The sequence below is a fragment of the Oncorhynchus nerka genome, unplaced genomic scaffold (assembly GCF_034236695.1).
Source record: "Oncorhynchus nerka isolate Pitt River unplaced genomic scaffold, Oner_Uvic_2.0 unplaced_scaffold_1596, whole genome shotgun sequence".
Lineage (NCBI taxonomy): Eukaryota > Metazoa > Chordata > Actinopteri > Salmoniformes > Salmonidae > Oncorhynchus > Oncorhynchus nerka.
Window position 1 is genome coordinate 22,598 of NW_027039722.1, and position 25,940 is coordinate 48,537.

Consider the following 25,940-nt stretch of genomic DNA (forward strand, 5'->3'; position numbering starts at 1 on the left):
ATCCTGCAAGAAACCTGGTATAGAGGAGACGGACCCACTGGTTGCCCTCTAGGTTACAGAGAGCTGGTAGTCCCATCCACCAAACTACCAGGTGTGAAACAGGGAAGGGACTCAGGGGGTATGCTAATTTGGTATAGAGCAGACCTAACTCACTCCATTATATTAATCAAAACAGGAACATTCTACATTTGGCTAGAAATTCAAAAGGAAATGATCCTAACAGAGAAAAATGTCCTCCTGTGTGCTACCTATATCCCCCCACTAGAATCCCCATATTTGAATGAAGACAGCTTCTCCATCCTGGAGGGGGAAATCAATCATTTTTCATTTCAACATAACAATTAGGATTTGGCTAAAAATACATGAATCAGTCATAGAGCCCATTGCCCTTTATGGATGTGAGGTCTGGGGTCCGCTCACCAACCAAGACTTCACAAAATGGGACAAACACCAAATTGAGACTCTGCACGCAGAATTCTGCAAAAATATCCTCTGTGTACAACGTAGAACACCAAATAATGCATGCAGAGCAGAATTGGGCCGATACCCACTAATTATCAAAATCCAGAAAAGAGCCGTTAAATTCTATAATAACCACCTAAAAGGAAGCGATTCACAAACCTTCCATAACAAAGCCATCACCTACAGAGAGATGAACCTGGAGAAGAGTCCCCTAAGCAAGCTGGTCCTGGGGCTCTGTTCACAAACACAAACACACCCTACAGAGCCCCAGGACAACAGCACAATTAGACCCAACCAAATCATGAGAAAACAAAAAGATAATTACTTAACACATTGGAAAGAATTAACAAAAAAACAGAGCAAACTAGAATGCTATTTGGCCCTACACAGAGAGTACACAGCGGCAGAATACCTGACCACTGTGACTGACCCAAAATTAAGGAAAGCTTTGACTATGTACAGACTCAGTGAGCATAGCCTTGCTATTGAGAAAGGCCGCCGTAGGCAGACATGGCTCTCAAGAGAAGACAGGCTATGTGCTCACTGCCCACAAAATGAGGTGGAAACTGAGCTGCACTTCCTAACCTCCTGCCCAATGTATGACCATATTAGAGAGACATATTTCCCCCAGATTACACAGATCCACAAAGAATTCGAAAACAAATCCAATTTTGAAAAACTACCATATCTTTTGGGTGAAATTCCACAGTGTGCCATCACAGCAGCAATATTTGTGACCTGTTGCCACGAGAAAAGGGCAACCAGTGAAGAACAAACACCATTGTAAATACAACCCATATTTATGCTTATTCATTTTATCTTGTGTCCTTTAACTATTTGTACATTGTATATATATATATAATATGACATTTGTAATGTCTTTACTGTTTTGAAACTTCTGTATGTGTAATGTTTACTGTTAATTTTTGTTGTTTTTCACTTTATATATTCACTTTGTATGTTGTCTACCTCACTTGCTTTGGCAATGTTAACACATGTTTCCCATGCCAATAAAGCCCTTGAATTGAATTGAATTGAGAGAGACACAGACAGACAGACAGACAGACAGACAGACAGACAGACAGACAGACAGACAGACAGACAGACAGACAGACAGACAGACAGACAGACAGACAGACAGACAGACAGACAGACAGACAGACAGACAGACAGACAGACAGACAGACAGACAGACAGACAGACAGACAGACAGACAGACAGACAGACAGACAGACAGACAGACAGACAGACAGACAGACAGACAGACAGACAGACAGACAGACAGACAGACAGACAGACAGACAGACAGACAGACAGACAGACAGACAGACAGACAGACAGACAGACAGACAGACAGACAGACAGACAGACAGACAGACAGACAGACAGACAGACAGACAGACAGACAGACAGACAGACAGACAGACAGACAGACAGACAGACAGACAGACAGACAGACAGACAGACAGACAGACAGACAGACAGACAGACAGACAGACAGACAGACAGACAGACAGACAGACAGACAGACAGACAGACAGACAGACAGACAGACAGACAGACAGACAGACAGACAGACAGACAGACAGACAGACAGACAGACAGACAGACAGACAGACAGACAGACAGACAGACAGACAGACAGACAGACAGACAGACAGACAGACAGACAGACAGACAGACAGACAGACAGACAGACAGACAGACAGACAGACAGACAGACAGACAGACAGACAGACAGACAGACAGAACAACCGTAGAGCAGTCAGAACCTCTCTAATGAGAACAGAAAGACTGAGCAGAGAGCTGCAACCTGGTGGACACTCACACACTGGCTACATAGTAGGAGCTGCTCCTTTTGTTTTTCATTCCGTTCTTTTGTACTGTAGCTGTAGGAAGTAGAACCAGGGTGACAGACAGTACAGGCCTGAGTGTAATATTACATGCTATACTGTATAGTACTGTGTGGAGGTTCTCATCCACAGAACCCTATGGAAGAGAACGTGGACTACGGACAAGCCCCCATTAACATCGATGGGGCTGTAGTAGAGTGGGTTGAGAGCTTCAAGTTCCTTGGTGTCCACATCACCAACAAACTATCATGGTCCAAACACACCAAGACAATCGTGAAGAGGGCACAACACCTTTTCCCCCTCAGGAGACTGAAAAGATTTGGCATGAGCCCCCAAATCCTCAAAAGGTTCTACAGCTGCACCATCGAGAGCATGGTTGCATCACCGCCTGGTATGGCAACTGCTCGGCATCTGACCATAAGGTTCTACAGAGGGTAGTGCGTATGGCCCAGTACATCACTGGGGTAAGCTTACTGCCATCCAGGGCATATATAGGAGGTGTCAGAGGAAAGCCCTAAAAACTGTCAGAGACTCCAGTCACCCTAGTCATAGACCGTTTCCCCTGCTACTGTACGGCAAGTGGTACCGGAGCGCCAAGTCTAGGACAAAAAGGCTCCTTAACAGCTTCTACACCCAAGCCATAAGACTGCTGAACTATTAATACCCCCCCCCCCCCCCCCATTTGTTTTGTACACTGCTGCTACTCGTTGTTTATTATCTATGCATAGTCACCACCCCTACCTACATGTACAAATGACCTCTAACCTGTACCCCCGCTCACTGACTCTGTACCGGTACCCCCTGTATATAGCCTCCACACTGACTCTGTACCGGTACCCCCTGTATATAGCCTCCACACTGACTACCCCCTGTATAGCCTCCACACTGACCGGTACCCTGTATATAGCCTCCCACTGACTATATACCGTACCCTGTATATAGCCTCCATACTGACTCGGTACCGGTACCCCCTGTATATAGCCTCCACACTGACTCTGCACCGGTACCCCTTTATATAGCCTCCACACTGACTCGGTACCGGTACCCCCTGTATATAGCCTCCACAATGACTCTGCACCGGTACCCCCTGGATATAGCCTCCACACTGACTCTGTACCGGTACCCCCTGTATATAGCCTCCACACTGACTCGGTACCGGTACCCCCTGTATATAGTCTCCACACCGACTCGGTACCCCCTGTATATAGGCTCCACACTGACTCGGTACCGATACCCCCTGTATATAGCCTCCACACTGACTCGGTACCGGTACCCCCTGTATATAGTCTCCACACTGACTCGGTACCGGTACCCCCTTTATATAGCCTCCACACTGACTCGGTACCGATACCCCCTGTATATAGGCTCCACATTGACTCTGTACCGATACCCCCTGTATATAGCCTCCACACTGACTCGGTACTGGTACCCCCTGTATATAGCCTCCACACTGACTCGGTACCGGTACCCCCTGTATATAGTCTCCACACCGACTCGGTACCCCCTGTATATAGGCTCCACACTGACTCGGTACCGATACCCCCTGTATATAGCCTCCACACTGACTCAGTACCGGTACCCCCTGTATATAGTCTCCACACTGACTCGGTACCGGTACCCCCTTTATATAGCCTCCACACTGACTCTGTACCGGTACCCCCTGTATATAGCCTCCACATTGACTCTGTACCTGTACCCCCTGTATATAGCCTCCACACTGACTCGGTACCGGTACCCCCTGTATATAGTCTCCACACTGACTCTGTACCGGTACCCCCTGTATATAGCCTCCACATTGACTCTGTACCTGTACCCCCTGTATATAGCCTCCACACTGACTCGGTACCGGTACCCCCTGTATATAGCCTCCACACTGACTCGGTACTGGTACCCCCTGTATATAGCCTCCACACCGACTCGGTACCGGTACCCCCTGTATATAGTCTCCACACCGACTCGGTACCCCCTGTATATAGGCTCCACACTGACTCGGTACCGGTACCCCCTGTATATAGCCTCCACATTGACTCTGTACCTGTACCCCCTGTATATAGCCTCCACACTGACTCGGTACCGGTACCCCCTGTATATAGCCTCCACACTGACTCGGTACCGGTACCCCCTGTATATAGCCTCCACATTGACTCGGTACCGGTACCCCCTGTATATAGCCTGCACACTGACTCGGTACCGGTACCCCCTGTATATAGCCTGCACACTGACTCAGTACCGGTACCCCCTGTATATAGTCTCCACACTGACTCGGTACCGGTACCCCCTGTATATAGCCTTGTTATTGTTATTTTCATGTGTTACTTTTTTATTATTTTTTACTTTAGTTTATTTGGTAAGTATTTTATTAACTAGTTTTCTTAAACTGCACTGTTGGTTAAGGGCTTGTAAGTAAGCACTTCACGGTAAGGTCCACACTTGTTGTATTTCGGCGCATGTGGCAAATAAAGTTTGATTTGATTCAGTTCAATGCTGTCACAGGCCCCGGATCTCTTTTCCGAGAGTGTTATGATGAATGACTAGGCTGTCTATGTTGATGTGGAAGAGTGGAGAGGTGTGTTTCTCTCACGGTTCTCCTCAGTCTCCCGTCTTGATTTAAATCCTAACTTTATCTCTGTCTATTTTCTCTGACCACCATTCCCTCACTGCGTTTCCTGTCTTCTCTCACATCAATGTCTTCTAGAGTATCTATTTTTCTCGGACTATCCCTCTCTCATGGAATCTCTCTTGTAAAGTCAATCTACTGCATCTCTATCAAACTATCACACATTCCTCTCTCCCTCTCTCTCATTTGCAGTTTCTCTCCATCACCCCCTCCCCTACAGTTTCTGTCTCTCTCTCTGTCTGTAGGTAGGTGTTAAGTGAGACTTCATTCACGGCAGCTTAGCTGTGCTTTACTGGGCTTTAGATGCTAAGTGTGGTGCAGTGGCGTAATGATGATGGGGAAGCTACTTTCACTGAGCCACGGCCAATCGTACCGCTAGCCTAGCTTCCTCCCTGCCCACCTAGCTGGACGCTTGGCTGCTTACGGTCGGCAACACAGGCCCCTATAATCCAAATTCCCAAACATGGCCCCATTTCTGATATTCCTCCATATTATGAAACCTGCTCTATCGTTAACGACACAGTGGATTATGAAGCCATTTCCCCTCTCAGGGTGTGAGAGAGTTGTTCTTCTCTCTCTGCTCTCTATCCTTCACGGCAGCATCTGTTCATCCAACTGTCATCCATCATGTTTATACCTCCTCAGACAGGGATGAACAGATCATCAAACCTCCATAATAGCACCTCAAACAGGCTTCTTTCCACCTCCAATAAACTCAGCTAATCAAAAGTTATTGTGGCACTCTGAAAAGCGCCGTAAAAAAAAGCAATTAGATAAGTGTGGGAATGCAATCTCCCTGGGAGCAGGCATCACATCGGGCCCAGTAAAACTCTTTATGAGGTTTCCATATAAGAACAGTTAGGGACAATAAACTGTGTTGAGATATGCGGTATATGTGGAACCCTCTGTCTGCAGTGGGGCTGTCCACATAGATGGTTGGTCAGGTGTTCCTACACAGACAGAAGTAAGAATCATGTGTGTTTTTCTTTCAGCCTGGAGTTAGGTTGGGGTTAGGTGAGTAGAATTGCATGGTAGCGGTGGGATGTTCTTCCCCGTCATTAGAGGAGCAGTGAGAATGGCAGAATTGGGTCAAACAGAATGTGTTACAGTCAGTGAATGGGGTTGTGTTGGACCTATGTGGTGTTTGGGGCTTGTTGCGACACACACGTTTAGCAGTGTGCCTAAGGAGAGAGGATGACTTGAGAGGCTTGAACAGAACTGAGGGGAGATGGGGAGGATGTGAGATTTAAAGGGATGGGGAGGAGGAAGAGGGGGAGGAGGAAGAGGAGGAGGAGAAGAAGGGAGAGGAGGGACAGGAGAAAGGGAGAGAGTCTATTGAATTATTCAGCGCCCCCTGTTTGTGTGAGTTAGCATCAACACAGTGAGGGCAATCCCCAAAGACCCCGCTCAGATGACACACCACACGCGCACACACACACACACACACACACACACACACACACACACACACACACGCACGCTCACACATAAACACACCCTGTCTCTCGTACACATCTGCACTGCAACTCAAATGTACACACACACACACACTCCCTCCCCCCTTCTCCCCCCTACTCTCAGTAAGTGTGAATAATTCAGTTGGTGGAGAGAGGAGGGGAAGGGAGAGAAGAGGAGGGGAGGGGAGAGAGGAGGGAAGGGGAGAGAAGAGGAGGGGATGGGAGAGGAGAGGAGAGAGAGTAGGGGAGGGGAGGGGAGAAAGGATAGAGAGGAGGGGAGAGAAGAGAGGGGAGGGGAGAGAGAGGAGGGTAGAGAAGAGAAGAAGGGAGGGGAGAGAGAGGAGAGTGAGAGGAGGGGAGAGCAATGTGCTGTGCTGACCCTGCAGCTAGCAGAAATGACATGGTTCCTCTCCTCTCTTCTCCTCTCCTCCACTCTCTTCAGAATGACACCTTTTATTTGAGGGCATTTTCTTTCATATCTTTTTACCGTTTAGAATATGTTTTATATATTGCCCAATAGTAACTGAATGGTAATTAATGCACTTTGTCTTAATAATGTTTCAAAGGTGCACTATGCAGTAATCTCTCCGCCATACCCTGGTTGCTAAAATTCTAATAGTTTGCCTTATTTCAGTTTATGTGACAAAACAAGCAGTCATTGAACCATCTAAACTGCTTTTAAATATATCTTCCATAACCAAAAACTATTGTATTGTCAGCTGTTTGAAGCTGGTGTACAAAACTGAAATAATAAAACTGCAAAAATGAAACTTAAGAACGGGAAATAAGAATAGAATAAGTCTCTGAAAACTTTTACGTTAATGTGGATGGTACCATGATTACGGGTAATGGCGGCGACAGATATGGCAGCTCTGCTTCTAGCTCCTAAGCAACATTGCAGTATTATTTTTGTGTGTGTTATTTCTTACATTATTAGCCCATAATTGCTTTTGTGTTATTACATACAGCCAGAAATAACTTTGGGATATCAGAGCGGCGGTAACTTACCAGCATGACGACCAGGACTACGACTTTCCCAAATTGGATCCTTTGGTCGCACCCCCAGGGCAATTGAACTTACTCCAGAGGCTGCTCTAAAACACAATCGGCGGAGAAGAGGAATTCGGAGTGGACTTCTAGTCTGACTCAGGAGGCATGCACAACATCCACCGCTTCCGAGTATATTACTCACTAATGTTCAGTCTCTGGATAATAAAGTAGATAAGCTCAGGGCAAGGATCTCCTTCCTAAGAGACATCAGTGATTGTAACATACTTTGTTTCACGGAAGCATGGCTCTCAGGATATACTGTCTCTATCCATACAGCCAGCTGAGTTCTCAGTACATTGCACAGACAGGAATGAAGAACTCTCCGGGAAGAAGAAAGGCAGGGGTGCTTTATGATTAACGACTCAATGAGTGATTTTGATAACATACAGAAACTGAAGTCCTTTTGTTCACCCGACCTAGAATACCTCACAATCAAATGCCTACCATATTACCTGGCAGGAGAATTCTCTTTGGTTATGGTCACAGCTGTGTATATTCCCCTTCAAGCCGATACCACAATGGCCCTCAAAGAACTGCACTGGACTTTATGGAAACTGGAAACCCCATATCCTGAGGCTGTATTTATTGTAGCCGGGGATTTAAAAAAAGCACATTTGAGGAAAATGCTTCAGAAGTTCTACCAACACATTGACTGTAGTACTTGTGCTGGAAAAAGATTGGACCACTGCTACTCAACTTTTCCAAATGCCTACAAGGCCCTCCCTCGCCCTCCGTATGGAAAATCTGATTAAGACTCCATTTTTCTCCTCCCTTCCTATAGGCAGAAACTCAAACATGGAGTACCCGTGCTAAGGTCTATTCAACGCTGGTCTGACCAAGATTGTTTTGATTACGCGGGCTGGGATATGTTCCAGGTAGCCTCTGAGAATAGCATCGACAAATACAAGGATACGGTGACTGAGTACATCAGGAAGTATATAGGAGAGGTTGTACCGACGGGTAAGTGACTATTAAAACCTACCCAAACCAGAAACCGTAGATAGATGGCAGCATTCACGCCAAACTGAAAGCGCGAACCACCATATTTAACCATGGCAAGGTGAGTGGGAATATGGCCGAATACAAACAGTGTAGTTATTCCCTCCGTAAGGAAATCAAACAGGTAAAACTTCAGTACAGATGTAATGGTTCTCATGTGGTGAAGGAGAGTCGGACCAAAATGCAGCGTGTAGATTGCGATCCATGTTTAATGAACAAACGTAACACGAATCTAACTACAAACACTACAAAACAATAAACGTAACGAAAACCGAAACAGCCTATACTAGTGTAAACTAACACAGAATAAGGACAATCACCCACGAAACACTCAAAGAATATGGCTGCCTAAATATGGTTCCCAATCAGAGACAACGATACACACCTGCCTCTGATTGAGAACCACTCCAGACAGCCATAGACTTTGCTAGATAACCCCACTAAGCCACACACCCAACACCCCCCAAAAAAACAAGACAAAACACACCACAATAAACCCATGTCACACCCTGGCCTGACCAAATAAATGAAGAAACACAAAATACTTCGACCAGGGCGTGACAACAGAGACAAAGTGGAGTTGCAAATAAATGGCTCAGACACAATACTTATGTGGCAGGGTCTACAGACAATCACAGACTACAAAGGGAAAACCATCCACGTCGCGGACACCGACATCTTGCTTCCGGACAAGCTAAACACCCTCTTCGCCCACTTTGAGGATAACACAGTGCCACCAACGTAGCCCACTACCAATGACAGTGGGCTCTCGTTCTCAGTGGCTGACGTGAGTAGGACATTTAAGGGGGTTAACCCTTGCAAGGCTGCCACCCCAGACGGCATCCCTAGCCACGTCCTCAGAGCATGTGCATACCAGCTGGCTGGAGTGTTTACGGACATATTCAATTTCTCCCTATCCCAGTCTGCTGTCCCCACTTGCTTCCACCATTGTTCCTGTTTCCAAGAAAGCAAAGTTAACTGAACTAAATGACTATCGCCCCGTAGCACTCACTTCTGTCATCATGAAGTGCTTTCAGAGGCTAGATAAGGATCATATCACCTGTACCTTACCTGACACCCTAGACCCACTTCAATTTGCTTACCGCCCCAATAGATCCACAGACGAATCAATCGCAAGAGGAATAGCTATGAAAGAATGCTGTTCATTGACTATAGCTCAGCATTCAACACCATAATACCCTCCAAGCTCATTATTAAGCCCAGGGCCTTGGGTCTGAACCCCGCCCTGTGCAAATGGGTCCTGAACTTCCTGACGGGCCGCCCCCCAGGTGGTGAAGGTAGGAAAAAACACCTCCACTTCGCTGATCTTCAACACAGGGGCACCACAAGGGTGTGTGCTCAGCCCCCTCCTGTGCTCCCTGTTCACCCATGACCACACATGCCTCCAACTCAATCATCAAGTTTGCAGACGACACAACAGTAGTAGGCCTGATTACCAACAATGACTAGACAGCTTACAGAGAGGGGGTGAGGGCCCTGAGAGAGTGGTGCTCTTACTCAAATAAATGACCTCTCACTCAACGTCAACAAAACAAAGCAGCTGATCATGGACTTTAGGAAACAGCACATATCCACATCGACGGGTCCGCAGTGGAGAAGGTGGAAAGCTTCAAGTTCCTGGGCTACACATCACTGATATGATCTGAAATGGTCCACCCACACAGACAGTGTGGTGAAGAAAGCTCAACAGCGCCTCTTCAACCTCAGGAGGCTGAAGAAATTTGTCTTGGCCCCTAAAACCCTCACAAACGTTTACAGATCCACAATTGAGAGCATCCTGTCAGGCTGTATCACTGCCTGGTACAGAAACTGTACTGCCCGCAACCGCAGGGCTCTCCAGAGGGTGGTGCGGTCTGCCCAACACATCACCAGCAACACATCACCAGGGGCAAAACACTTGCCCTCCAGGACACCTGCAGCACCTGATGTCACAGGAAGGCCAAAAAGTTCATCAAGGACATCAACCACCCGAGCCACGACCTGATCACCCCGCTATCATCCAGAAGGCGAGGTCTGTACAGGTGCATCAAAGCTGGGACCGAGAGACTGAAAAACAGCTTCTATCTCAAGACCATCAGACTGTTAAATAGCCACCACTAGCCGGCTTCCATCCAGTTACGCAAACCCTGCACCTTAGAGGCTACTGCCCTATATACATAGACTTGGAATCACTGGCCACTTTAATAATGGAACACCAGTCACTTTAATAATGGAACAGCAGTCACTTTAATAATGTTTACATAATGTCTACATACAGCTTTACTCATCTCATATTATATACTGTATTCTATTCTACTGTATTTTAGTCAATGCCATTCCGACATTGCTCAATCTAATATTTATATATTTCCTGATTCCATTCTTTTACTTTTAGATTTGTGTATTATTGTGAATTGTTAGATCCTAATGCACTGTTGGAGCTAGGAACACTAGCATTTCGCTACACCCGCAATAACATCTGCTAAATATGTGTACGTGCCCCCCAAAATGGATTTGGTCATATATGGATTGCGAAAAGTGATGATTGAGACATTTACAGAGGTGCAAATATCATAACCTCCACAAAATGCTAACCTCCCCTGATATTGGTAATGGTAAGAGGTTAGCGTGCTTTGTTGCAGCCTCTGTAACTTTCTCACTCATCATTATTCATGGTTATTCATGACTTTTCTTAATCATGGCACCACTCAGGATTGATTTGGAAGTGTTCAGAAACATATTATTTACTCACTTAGAAATAAAAATGATTCCAGTCATCATTTACCATTCAGTTCATTTTGGGCAAAACATAACACAACCAAAACAAACTGCAAATGCATCCAATTAGTATGTAGTTACAAGTTTGATGTAGTCATTGCTTTCTAGGAAGATGGGACCAAATACTCAACTTTTGTCTACTTTAATACACTACAAGTGAATTTGTCCAAATACTGGACAACATCTTCAAATGGGTGGACTAGATCTATAAAGTGCTTTCATTTCTAAATGGTAAAACAGATATGACAATAACCTCAAATAAAAGTGAACTATCTGTACTGTCATATGTACCTCATATGAAATATTTGATCTCAAATCCAAAAGGCTGGAGTATAGAGACACATTTAAAATGCTAGCTTTACTGTCCAAATACATATGGACGGGAGTGTTGTTGCATTGACTTGAGCTATTACATGAGAAAATAAACCTGCACTTTGAAGACCTTCCCTTTTTTGGTAATGCATTTATTTTCACAACCGATTACATTTACATGGTGTCGAGATGAGTGAAGAACAGAGCACATTAATGACAGTATTTTCACATCTATATTTTTGGGGGATTGGATTGCATATTGCATTCACAGAGTTGAGAGAGGTGTCCCTGGGTCCAATAGGAGTCAGTCGTGTGTGTGTGTGTGTGTGTGTGTGTTTGTGTGTGTGTATATAGATATATATATAAATATATATAGATAGATAGTCTGGTGGGGTTGGGCTTTTGTGCAGAGCATCTATGTCCATATTGACACCCTCCTCAGTAACCTCTCTCCCCCATAACGATCTATCCATCTCCTCACATTCAGATTACAGACACATGCAGCACCATTACCACCCCATTCCTCCTCATCTCTAACATCTCCTCTCCAACCAGGGATACAATCATTACTTTACAATCAGAGGGGTAATTATAGTACAATCGCGCACCCCTCCTCAAATGAGACATTGGTTCAGTCTGTTTTGTGAGCCAGATGGAACTCCGAGCCAGGGAATGGAATACATTGGTTCCCATGTTCTGTTTACTTCTTGTCTATGTTATTACATCATGCCTGTATAGTCCATCACATGACACGTCTCTGTTGCAGTCTGGGGGTCAAAGGTTACTAGGTCGGGTAGAGCAGCTGGATGGTGCTGATTGGTCAGTGGCCTTGTCCGTGATGGTTGGCTTTCCCCATAAGCATGTCCCGTTTCCACGTCAATGAGACAGACGTCTTAAAGAGACGTGTGTGTGTCCCATTCTGGAATGCTACTGTTAGGCACTGTGATGGGAACAGGGTTGCTCTCACTGTGTCCAACAAGTAGAAAACAGGGAAGATAAAGGAGGTCAATGGACCTCCTGATGCATCTAAGCCAGCACTCAATGGGGATTGGTTATTTTTCTCAGGTAAGTCTAGTGTTATTCAGTAGTAGTCTAATACTCCATTAGAGCTCAGTAGTTATAATACTCCACAAGACTGGGGTGATGCCAGGTGAAGACAGGAGTGGACTGGCTAAAGTGGGACAGTTTTGCTATGACACGGCAGAGTTCAAAGGTAAATGGAAAGTTCCAATGGAGACACAAATCACCAGCACCTCATCATGCTGAAGCTTGGACTTCCTCCTCCTCTTCTTCTTCTGCAGATAATTTCACTTTTTATTATTTTGAGCAGATGTCACTATCCAGCCCCATTCGTCCTTTGGTCTGCCCAGTGGTAATAAGTTAACATGTATGTACATTGTTGGTTACCATGGCTGGTATTGGATAGGCGTGTTTGTAGGTCGTAGTTGTGGCGATAGTGTGAGTGACAGAGCCAGAGGCTGGGGTTGGGGGTGTGGTCAGCGAGCTGTCCGTCATTGCTGGGGCAGTTCTGAGGATGGTTTCTTTGTTTTCAGAGTGTCTATGAGAGACTGGACTCCACGCTTGACGCTGGTAGTCACCCGGCGTGTCACCGAGTCGGGTGGCGGGGAGGAGGAGCTAGCTCTCTGGGGGGGCGGGCGGGCCACCAGACACTTCTGGTACCGCAGCTGAGGAAGAGGAGAGGAGGAAGAGAAGGAAAGTACATCAGAGTCTACCTCAACCACAACCCTTACCCTACCTTCATGTTCAAATCCTGGTTCAACCCTAACCCTGGCCATAACCACAGTCCTAACCCTACCGTCATGTCCACATCCTGGTTTAACCCTGGCCATAACCACAGTCCTAACCCTACCGTCATGTCCACATCCTGGTTTAACCCTGGCCATAACCACAGTCCTAACCCTACCGTCATGTCCACATCCTGGTTTAACCCTGGCCATAACCACAGTCCTAACCCTACCGTCATGTCCACATCCTGGTTTAACCCTGGCCATAACCACAGTCCTAACCCTACCGTCATGTCCACATCCTGGTTTAACCCTGGCCATAACCACAGTCCTAACCCTACCGTCATGTCCACATCCTGGTTTAACCCTGGCCCTAACCACAGTCCTAACCCTACCGTCATGTCCACATCCTGGTTTAACCCTGGCCATAACCACAGTCCTAACCCTACCGTCATGTCCACATCCTGGTTTAACCCTGGCCATAACCACAGTCCTAACCCTACCGTCATGTCCACATCCTGGTTTAACCCTGGCCATAACCACAGTCCTAACCCTACCGTCATGTCCACATCCTGGTTTAACCCTGGCCCTAACCACAGTCCTAACCCTACCGTCATGTCCACATCCTGGTTTAACCCTGGCCATAACCACAGTCCTAACCCTACCGTCATGTCCACATCCTGGTTTAACCCTGGCCATAACCACAGTCCTAACCCTACCGTCATGTCCACATCCTGGTTTAACCCTGGCCATAACCACAGTCCTAACCCTACCGTCATGTCCACATCCTGGTTTAACCCTGGCCATAACCACAGTCCTAACCCTACCGTCATGTCCACATCCTGGTTTAACCCTGGCCATAACCACAGTCCTAACCCTACCGTCATGTCCACATCCTGGTTTAACCCTGGCCATAACCACAGTCCTAACCCTACCGTCATGTCCACATCCTGGTTTAACCCTGGCCATAACCACAGTCCTAACCCTACCGTCATGTCCACATCCTGGTTTAACCCTGGCCATAACCACAGTCCTAACCCTATCGTCATGTCCACATCCTGGTTTAAATTGTTAAAATATAATAGAATGATAGACCGTGAAAAATAAGTGGACAATGTAGACGTGTCTGTCTGTCTGTCTGTCTATGTCTGTCTGTCTGTCTGTCTGTCTGTCTGTCTGTCTGTCTGTCTGTCTGTCTGTCTGTCTGTCTGTCTGTCTGTCTGTCTGTCTATGTCTTTCTGTCTATGTCTGCCTGTCTACGTCTGCCTGTACGTCTGTCCGTCTGTCTACGTCTGTCCGTCTGTCTACGTCTGTCGTCTGTCTACGTCTGTACGTCTACGTCTGTCTGTCTACGTCTGTACGTCTACGTCTGTACGTCTACGTCTGTCTGTCTACGTCTGTACGTCTACGTCTGTACGTCTGTCTGTCCGTCTGTCTGTCTACGTCTGTCTGTCTGGTTTAACCCTGGCCGTAACCACAGTCCTAACCCTACCGTCATGTTCACATCCTGGTTTAGATTGTTAAAATATAATAGAATGATAGACCGTGAAAAATAAGTGGACAATGTAGACGTGTCTGTCTGTCTGTCTATGTCTGTCTGTCTGTCTGTCTGTCTGTCTGTCTGTCTGTCTGTCTGTCTGTCTGTCTGTCTGTCTGTCTACATCTGTCTGACTACGTCTGTCTATGTCTGTCTGTCTATAGCTATGTGTGTGAGCTCACCACACAGGCTGCCTGGACAGCCTCAGACACACTGCCAGCGTTGGGGTCACACCAGAACACGTGGCACTGGAAGTGCTGGTTCCCAGAGTCCATTACGAAGGCGAAAGTGTGGATGTCCTGGCCCACGCCCATGAAGGACAGGAAACGCACACGGCACTCCACCAGTATCTCCTCCTCTTCTTCCTGTCCAGGGGACCAATGGGGAAGGCAAGAGACAGGATTTTTAGAGAACACTCAGATAGAAATGTAGATTGTTTTTGTCATGATGAGGGAGGAACCAACAGTGTCCGTCCATGTCGATCACAGGTGAATCTATTGGATAACAAATAAAACCCTGAATGGATGCTGTGGTATAGTCAGTAATAATCTGTAGTTAAGTGGAGAAAAGATGCTACGTGCCTTCTCCTTGATAACAGCCACAGTGGCGTCTGCTACACTCAGAGTAACAGGGGTCCAGTCCTCCTTCCCTGTGGAGGACACCAGGCTCTCTATAGCCCCATTGATGATGTCCATACCTGGAGAGAGTGAGAGAGAGATGTAATGTTTACTGTTCATTTTTATTGTTTATTTCACTTTATATATTATCTACCTCACTTGCTTTGGCAATGTTAACACATGTTTCCCATGCCAATAAAGCCCTTGAATTGAATTGAGAGAGGTGAAACCTGAATTCATTTTCTACCTTCAGTATGTGTACGGGAGTATGGATTATGTTTAACGGGACAGGTGCAGGTGATTAGGCACGGCTGTGTTAGTTGTTTCCTTACTTCTCTTACCTATGGGACGAGACACGGACGTCATCCCCAGGTAGTGCACATGGAACTTCTGCACCAGCTCAGTCTTTGGCATGGGAAACTCTGTGGGAGAACACAAACACACATATATATATATTATATATATATATATATAAAGAGAGAGAGAGAGAGAGAGAGAGAGAGAGAGAGAGAGAGAGAGAGAGAGAGAGAGAGAGAGAGAGAGAGAGAGAGAGAGAGAGAGAAAAGCACATCCGAGCAAAGACTCAGACAAACAAATGTCCAAACAGGCTTATTAGTCTAAAATACAGATACTTGTGTGAAGACTGAAATATTTCAGATGCTGTTGCATCTAATTAAGCCATATGACAAAAAAAAAAAAATGAAGATGGCTATTCATACAAGTGGGCAGAACTTCAGAGAGACTGAAAAACAAATGTCTATCTACAGGCTGGCCTGAGGGGGTTCCCTCCCTCTAACACAGAGAAGAGGATAAGATGGTTTAAACACCAACACCCCGTGAAAATGACAGAACAGGAGTTAGCCGACTTCCTATTACACTCTGCCCGAGGGTCAGGAGAAACGAGGGATGGAATTAAAGGAGGGGAGAGATGGTGGAGGGATCTGGCGAGTGGAGTGCGCAGACAGTTTGGTCGTGCTAGCGAGTGAGCGATGTTCACCCAATGAGAGCTTTGATCTCTCAATAGGGGTTGCTGAGAGTCAGGGCTCGCTACGCAACACTAATGGGCTTTGAATGAGCTCAGCTGCTCCTGCGAGCTCAAAGCCAATGTAGAACTTTTATTCTATGCACAGAACAAAGGTGTTTCCACTGCAGTCAGCAGATCCTGCCTCAAAGCCAAATTATGGGATGTGTTGTTTTTTGAAATCATCTATCATTAATTAACTTTGCATGAAAAGGAGGATGGATATGTGTTGCGGCGTAGTGGAATGGAAAATGTGGAATAGCATTAACACCACGATGTGAGAAAGGTTTTGTGCTGTTGTTGTGAGACCTTGTACTGTTGTCAGCATAATTCATGAAGTGAACACAGCACGGCTATCTTTTTCATTAACACGTGTTTGCAGTCCAGTTCTGGATCCATAAGGGGCATTTTTTTTCATTTGCAGTGAAACACACATGAAATATAGAATGGGCGTTAAAGGGATACCTCAGGGTTTTGGCAATGAGTTGCGTGTACTTTGAAGGAAGTCGCTGACTAGCGCAATTGCTAAGTAGCGTTAGTGCAATGACTGGAAGTCTATGGGTATCTATGCTAGCAGATATAGTACATGACCAAAAGTATGTGGACTCCTGCTCGTCGAACATCTCATTCCAAAATCATGTGCATTAAATATGGAGTTGGTCCCCCCTTTGCGGCTATAATAGCCTCCACTCTTCTGGGAAGGCTTTCCACTAAATGTTAGAACATTGCTGCAGGGACTTGCTTCCATTCGGCCAAAAGAGCATTAGGTTGGGCACTGATGTTGGAGCGATTAGGACTGGTTCGCAGTCGGCGTTCCAATTCATCCCAAGGGTGTTCGATGGGTTTGAGGTCAGGGCTCTGTGCAGGTCAGTCAAGTTCTTCCACATTGATCTCGACAAACCCTTTCTGTATGAATCTCGCTTTGATGAACTGGGGCATTGGTGCACAACTGAGGCCCCGGTGGACAACTGAACAAGAGGAAGGTACATTAGAGTGTCTAGTTTGAGAAACTCTAGTCTCAACTATGTAGATATTCCATAAAAATATCAGCCGTTTCCAGCTACAATAGTCATTTACAATATTAACACTGTCTACGCTGTATTTCTGATCGATTTAATGTTATTTTAATGGGCAAAAAAAGGCTTTTCTTTCAAAAACAATGACATTTCTAAGTGACCCCAAACTTTTGAACGGTAGTGGATATAAAAAGACTGGCTTCGGGACAAGTCTCTGAATGTCCTTGAGTGGCCCAGCCAGAGCTCGGACTTGAACCTGATCAAACATCTCTGGAGAGATCTGAAAATAGCTGTGCAGCAACGCTCCCCATCCAACCTGACAGAGGTTGAGAGGATCTGCAGAGAAGAATGGGAGAAACTTGGCAGGTGTGCCAAGCTTGTAGCGTCATACCCAAGACTCAAGGCTGTAATCGCTGCCAAAGCTGCTTCAACAAAGTACAGAGTAAAGGGTCTGAATACATATGTAAATGTGTTATTTACAGTTTTTTTTGTTTAAATTGTCAAAAATGTCTACAAACCTGTTTTTGCTTTGTCATTATGGGGTACTGTGTGTAGATTGATGAGGGAAAAAAACATTTCATCCATTTTAGAATAAGGCTGTAATGTAACAAAATGTGGATGTCATTGAAAATAATTCTAGCAGATACCCATAGACTTCGAGTCATTGCGCTAAAGCTAGTTAGAATTGGCTTGTGAAACTACCTCTTACTTCCTTCATCCTGGACACAGAGACATACAAATAGTATCCACAAGTTCATTTGACTCTGCGGAAGTAGTTAAAGGGTCTAATAGCCAAAATCCTGAAGTATCCCTTTAACGCTCAACTCCAATTCCCTAAACAGATATCAGTACTACTGTATGTGTGTGGGTCACCAAACTCCTACCCTGGAGAGGAACATCGGAGCCTGTTTGGGATGAGCTGCCGGCAGCAGCTTTGGCACTCTTCCTCTCAGCCATAATCTGGAGACGAGTGGAGGAGCGAGAGAGAGGGAAAAATAGGAGGAGGGAGAGGGAGAGTCAGAGACAGGGGAAGAGAGGGGTTAAAAACAGGGGGGATGAAGGGGTAAAGTTAAAGAACCTTCAAAGTGTTTCAACTTCAAACTAAGAAGGACAAGTCATTACGTGTTCTTTGAACTAAAATGGAGAAATATTTCAAATAAATGTATCACTCCATGTTCTCTTCTCCATCTCTTCCTCCTTTCTTACTGATGTAGAGCAGCATCCCTCCTCAACAATAATGTGGAGGGCACTGCAATGTGGCACACTCCCTGTTCGAGATAGTTGATTCATTGTAGGAGTCATTAATCAAAGTCTGCAACTCTCTGCTCACAGGGGAACACACACACACACACACACACGCTCAAATACACACACTCGTTGCACTGCACAACAGCAGAGTCCGAGGCCAGTAAGTTTCCCCTCTGCAGTAGGAACTGTGTTTAAATAGATAACGTGGAGTGAGACACTGATTTACTGACGCACACCCGCAAATTAGTCACTTTGTTTGGGGCCCGGATTGTTCTTTTAGTTCTGTCTGGGACTGCTAAACCAACAAATGATTAAGAGCTGAGAAACACTGAGAAAAGACGTGGTGACTCTTTTCAAAGTAGGTCACCATCTCTTGACCGAACTGTAGATCATCCTCGCCAGACTAATATTCTTCATTTTGTTGAGTCAAGTGCTCTTCTCGAGGTCATGTATGGTCTGAACCCTACAGACCCTGCCTGAGTTGTCAATGTCTGAAACAGTAGTCAGGGGATTGTTTTACAGTATGATAAAGGAGCAGGACATTCGGACTCAGTTACACACCTTCCAGGGCTAGCACCTCCCTAACCCTGGGAGGATTAACACCCCACATTAAAAACTGCCAACTGTCCTGGGACAGAGAGTGGTACTGCTAGGGGTACACATACTGTAAGCAGGATCACAATGCTTCCTTCTATTTCTTCCACTTGAATAGGCAAACTCAACTTCAGTAACATTTCATAGACTTCTGTGAAAAGACAGGACATTTATGTGAGCGTGTACTGTGTGTCTGAGTCTACTTCGTCTCTGTCTGAAACGGCAGGCCCAACTCACCTTGGAACAGATTTCGTGGAGACTCGTTGCTATGGCTTCTGCAGGGGTATCACATCGAAACACATGACATTTCAACACCCGTGTGGTTTTGTCTCTCGCCACATAGGCAAAGTCCCTATAGGACGCACAGAAGATATCATATGACATGAATATCTACAGTATATAAAACGTACAGGTATGTATATAGCAGATAATTCAGTATATTTGACCATTGAGTCATGTTTTTGAAAGGCATGGAGTAGAAAACAGAGGCTTCCACTAGTAGGAAATCTCTTCTCTGAATTAGTAAAAGGCCAATATATATATACCCTGACATGTAATGTATGGTTGAGCTATAAATAGAAGGTACTTTGTTCACTTGTGTTTCCATTGATGAGTGCTTCCTTATACTTAGTGCACAGTTATCATTCACTGCCTCAGGAAGATAACTGTCTTCTCTAGGGTGCGCGCGCACGCACGCACGCACGCACGCACGCACGCACGCACGCACGCACGCACGCACGCACGCACACACACACACACACACACACACACACACACACACACACACACACACACACACACACACACACACACACAAACAAACAAACAAACAAACAAAATGCCATGCTGAGAACATCAGACAGTTGCCACATGCCAGAGAGAGAGGCAGAGAGAGAGAGAGAGAGGGAGAGAGGCAGAGAGAGAGAGAGAGAGAGGCAGAGAGAGAGAGGCAGAGAGAGAGAGAGGCAGAGAGAGGGGCAGAGAGAGAGGGGCAGAGAGAGAGAGAGAGAGAGAGAGAGAGGCAGAGAGAGAGAGAGGCAGAGAGAGAGAGAGGCAGAGAGAGAGAGAGGCAGAGAGAGAGAGGGGCAGAGAGAGAGGGGCAGAGAGAGAGGCAGAGAGAGAGAGAGTTCCAGCGAGAGAGGCAGAGAGAGAGGCAGATAAAGGTGGATGAGGATGAAATACAACACCTGTATACATACACCATCAACAGAGAATCATCAGAGTATAGAGCAGACAGGGAATCTGGAAAACCATGGACAGAAAAACAGAGTGATAAAGGAAGAATGTCAGTTAAAGAAGAGGGGACTGGGGAGTGGAGCCATGCTGAGGGGCCATGCAGGGTAGCAGAGCAGAGCCACAGGTGCAGCTGTGACATACACACATACTCAGCGTTTATTACAGTGGTGCTTCTCTTGTTTATGAGTCCATTACCAGCCCTGTCTTCCTGCTTAATTGTGTGCTCACACACTTTGGGTCGATAATACTCTGCTCCTGGCCAGCGGAGAGAATGGAAGGGGGAGGTGTGTGTGTGTGTATTTAGGCATTATGTCTCACAAGCCGCAGGACATTTCATAATTCTGTCGCAGAATACAGTGGCCTCGAGTCTACATGAGTTTAAAGTATTTTGAGAACAGAAACAGAGATACAGTATTGAGTTAAAAACAGCATGTGGTGACTGAGTGAGCGTCAGTCTGAGTACTGTATTCTGTCTAAAGAGAGGAGCTTACTCCCTGTCTGTCTGTCTGTCTGTCTGTCTGTCTGTCTGTCTGTCTGTCTGTCTGTCTGTCTGTCTGTCTGTCTAAAGAGCAGATCTAACTCCCAGGGTGTCTGTCTGTCTGTCTGTCTGTCTGTCTGTCTGTCTGTCTGTCTGTCTGTCTGTCTGTCTGTCTGTCTGTCTGTCTGTCTGTCTGTCTAAAGAGCAGATCTAACTCCCAGGTTGTCTGTCTGCCTGTCTATCTGTCACTCCCCAGGCAGCTGAAGAGGTGTGTGACTGCAGGTAAAATGGAGGACTTGACACAATGATTACATTGAAGATAGAAGGCAACACATGTAGCACACAAACCATTTACCTTTCTCTAGGTCCAGGGAAGCAAAGGGGAGGTAGGAGGGAGGTAGAGAGAGGGGGGAGGAGAGACAGAAGGAGAAAGAAAAAGAAAATGCAGATGAATACGGGAGAAAGACACTGTTAGTACATTGAATATTCAGGGGAGCAGAGTGACTCAGACTTAAGTCTATAGAAGTTGTATCACAGAGCATGCTCTTTGGCCCCAATCAGAAGGGCTCTCCATTCCCTGAGCAGTGTATGTGTGTGTGTGGAAGCTTCAGCTCTGTCAGCCTCTGTGTACTTTTCATTTCAGCGGCAGAGCTTAGCGTTCTGCTCCATTATGACACATCACACCTTTGCTGTCTGACATGCCAACATACACACTAAACCTATTGTATGTGCAACTGAATCACCTCTCCACCTCTCTACCTCTCCACCTCTCTCTCTACTTTCCCCACAGTTTTTTCTCTTGTAACCTCCATCTATCCATTCCCACTTTAATCTCCCTTCATTACTCTACTTTCCACTTCTCTCTCCTACCCCTCCTCTCTCTCCTACCCCTCCTCGCTCTCCTACCCACTCTCTCTCTCCAATTTTCCACAGCAGCTAAGCTAAGAAGGAGAGGGAATGAGCAGTACCAGTTTGGCAGTCTCTCCTCCTCTCCTCATCACTGTTATATAAGAAACATAATATACTGTACTATACAGAGGAGAAGAGAGGGAGTCGGCTTTTCTTATTCAGGACAGAATGAGGGTTAATTCAAACATATCCTGGCTTTGATGATCCACTCCACTTATCAGTGACCAGAGACACAGAGAGAGAGAGAGCTAGACAGTATTAATAGAGACCAGAGAGAGCTAGACAGTATTAATAGAGACCAGAGAGAGCTAGACAGTATTAGTAGACCAGAGAGAGCTAGACAGCATTAATAGAGACCAGAGCGAGCTAGATAGTATTAGTAGACCAGAGAGAGCTAGACAGCATTAATAGAGACCAGAGAGAGCTAGACAGTATTAGTAGAGACCAGAGAGAGCTAGACAGTATTAGTAGACCAGAGAGAGCTAGACAGTATTAGTAGAGACCAGAGAGGGCTAGTCAGTATTAGTAGAGACCAGAGAGCTAGACAGTATTAGTAGAGACCAGAGAGAGCTAGGCAGTATTAGTAGAGCCCAGAGAGAGCTAGACATTATTAGTAGAGACCAGAGAGCGCTAGACAGTATTAGTAGAGACCAAAGAGAGCTAGACAGTATTAGTAGAGCCCAGAGAGAGCTAGACAGTATTAGTAGACCAGAGAGAGCTAGACAGTATTAATAGAAACCAGAGAGCTAGACAGTAGTAGTAGAGACCAGAGAGCTAGACAGTATTAGTGGAGATCAGAGAGAGCTAGACAGTATTAGTAGAGACCAGAGAGAGAGCTAGGCAGGATTAGTGGAGACCAGAGAGCTAGACAGTAAGCCAGACAGTATTAGTAGAGACCAGCGAGAGCTAGGCAGTATTAGTAGAGACCAGAGAGAGCTAGACAGTATTAGTAGAGCCCAGAGAGAGCTAGACAGTATTAGTAGACCAGAGAGAGCTAGACAGTATTAGTAGAGACCAGAGAGGGAGACAGTATTAGTTGAAACCAGAGAGAGCTAGACAGTGTTTGTAGAGACCAGGGAGAGCTAGACAGTATTAGCAGAGACCAGAGAGAGCTAGACAGTATTAAGAGACCAGAGAGGGAGACAGTATTAGTAGAGACCAGAGAGAGCTAGACAGTATAGTAGAGACCAGAGAGGCTAGACAGTATTAGTAGAGACCAGAGAGAGCTACAGTGTTAGTAGAGACCAGATAGAGCTAGACAGTATTAATAGAGACCAGAGATAGCTAGACAGTATTAATAGAGACCAGAGATAGCTAGACAGTATTAATACAGTCCAGAGAGAGCTAGACAGTGTTAGTAGAAACCAGAGCTAGACACTATTAGTAGAAACCAGAGAGCACTAGACAGTATTTGTGGTAACCAGAGAGATATACACTATTAGTAGAAACCAAAGAGCTAGACAGTATTAGTAGAAACCAGAGAGAGTTAGTGAGATAAGCAGCAGTGGAAACAGCTGCTCCCTGGTTCACACACACACACACACACACACACACACACACACACACACACACACACACACACACACACACACACACACACACACACCTCCATTTCATTTGGTAAAGTGTTGAGGCGACACAGTTGTGAAACCCCATTAAAGTTTACCGATACACCTGACTGAAGCACAATCATTTTACCGGTGTCACACCGATCCTATTTGAGTGAGATAACACCCTTCGGTTAGAGAGAGGGGTTTTATCCCTCCCCAGTCAGTCACTATCATTAAGGATCAGTTAACTGTGACCACCAGAGACACAGCAGAGATCAGAGAGAGAGAGAGAGAGAGACAGACAGGCAAGACAAAAATAATGGTGTTCCAAAAAAGGTCCAGTCGCCAGGACCACAAATACAAATTCCATCTAGACATCGTTGCCCTAGAGCACACCAAAAAATTATACATACCTCAGAGCCACAGGTAACTTCCACAAATCTGTGAATGAGCTGAGAGACAAGGCAAGAAGGGCCTTCTATGCCATCAAAAGGAACATAAAATTCCACATACCAATTAGGATCTGGCTAAAAATACTTGAATCAGTTATAGAACCCATTGCCTTTTATAGTTGTGAGATCTGGGGTCAGTTTACCAACCAATAATTCACTAAAGGGGACAAACACCAAATTGAGACTCTGCATGCAGTATTCTGCAAAAAAATATCCTCCGTGTACAACGTAAAACACCAAATAATGCATGCAGAGCAGAATTAGCCCGATACCCGCTAATTTTCAAAATCCAGAAAAGAGACGTTAAATTCTACAACCACCTAAAAGGAAGCGATTCCCAAACCTTCCATAACAAAGCCATCACTTACAGAGAGATGAACCTGGAGAAGAGTCCCCTAAGCAAGCTGGTCCTGGGGCTCTGTTCACAAACACAAACAGACCTCACATAGCCCCAGGACAGCAACACAATTATACCCAAACAAATCATGAGAAGACAAAAAAACAATTATTTGACACATTCAAAATAATTAATACAAAAAATTTGAGCAAACTAGAATGCTATTTGGCCCTAAACAGAGAGTACACGGCAGTAGAATACCTGACCACTGTGACTGACCCAAACTTAAGGAAAGCGTTGACTATGTACAGACTCAGTGAGCATAGACCTGGCTCTCAAGAGAAGACAGGCTATGTGAACTGTTGGATTCGGGGTAAACTTTGAACATTGATATACTAGAGATATGAAAGATCAGACGCAGAAGCATGGTATTTAAAGGAGTGTAAGAGACTGGTTTTTACATCAGAAGTTAATGGTTCTCTGTAGAAGACAGATGGCTTTGGAATGTGTTGGGTGGATGGGAGGAAGTCACAGGATTGCTATAGGGGAAGCGGATGGACATCTGTGGATTAGGCGAAGGAGGGGTTGTCAGTCAGATCCCCTGAAGGGAGAAATTATGGGTTATTATCCTGTTACCCTCCTCCTGTGGAACCATAAGATGTAAGGACTGGAGAGAAGGAGGAGTGCCTGAAGTGGAGAACATATACTTGTGGTGGTGGAAAAGTATTTGTCTAAATATATTTGTCTGAATTACAGCTGTATCGACCCTTTGTGAAGAATTCAACTTGGTTAAGCTTCTCTAGAGTCCGTGAGTTATTTACTCTGAAAACTTAGAACCTAATAGAACCTAATAGAACACTGCACACAAAATGAGGTGGAAACTGAGCTGCACTTCCTAACCTCCTGCCAAATGTATGACCATATTAGCGACACATCAATTATTTCCCTCAGATTACACAGATCCACAAAGAACTTGAAAACAAACCCAATTTTGATAAACTCCCATATATCTACTGGGTGAAATACCACAGTGTGCCATCACAGCAGCAATATTAGGACAACCAGTGAAGAACAAACATAATTGTAAATACAACCCATATTTTCACATCACTACAACACTGCATATAGAAATAATATGACATTTAAAATGCCTTCATTATTTTGGAACTTCTGTGAGTGTAATGTTTACTGTTCATTTGAATGATTTATTTAACTTTAACACTGGCTTTGGCAATGTTAACATATGTTTCCCATACCAATTAAGCCCTTAAATTGAATTGAATTGAGAGGCATTCAGGTATTGGAGGTCTCACTGAGCTCCCCTGCTGCTTTAATGGTTAGGGCCAGGCTGTAGGTACCATGGAGGAACCAGGGGGGTAGGAGGGAGAGGAGTGGAGGCCCTGGGGGGAATGGAGGCTCTGGGGCAAGGAGAATGAGAGAGGTCCCCTGAGGTAGGAGTGGTATGACTGGAGAAGAGTGGGAGGGTTTGGGGGAAGTTGGGGTGAATGGCAAGGGGTAAGAGTAGGAGTTAGTAGGATGTGGTGATTAGGATGGAGGGAAGGGTGGAGAGGTGAAGGTGGAATGAACTGAGGAGACGAGGAGGAGGTAGTCAACGGTTACCATAACCATAAAAGTGTCATTGTATAATTGTGACTGTAACTCCCTAACCTGT

At 45.5% G+C, this 25,940-nt stretch overlaps 1 protein-coding gene across 2 annotated transcripts; it reads right to left on the minus strand.

The window, feature by feature from the left end:
- Positions 1–11,614: 11,614 nt before the first annotated feature.
- LOC115124323 (amyloid beta precursor protein binding family B member 2-like) lies at positions 11,615–25,485 on the minus strand. Of its 2 annotated transcripts, none has more exons than XM_065015225.1 (6): positions 19,544–25,485; positions 18,349–18,424; positions 15,760–15,849; positions 15,392–15,507; positions 14,993–15,175; positions 11,615–13,213 (listed from the first exon to the last, which is right to left on the minus strand). In XM_065015225.1, exons 1-6 carry the CDS (start codon positions 19,688–19,690, stop codon positions 13,040–13,042), a joined length of 786 nt encoding a protein of 261 aa, XP_064871297.1. In that variant the 5' UTR covers positions 19,691–25,485; the 3' UTR covers positions 11,615–13,039. The 2 variants fall into 2 exon arrangements, with proteins under 2 accessions (XP_064871297.1, XP_064871298.1); XM_065015226.1 differs by having other exon boundaries at positions 11,618–13,213; positions 15,769–15,849; positions 19,544–25,482.
- Positions 25,486–25,940: the final 455 nt, after the last annotated feature.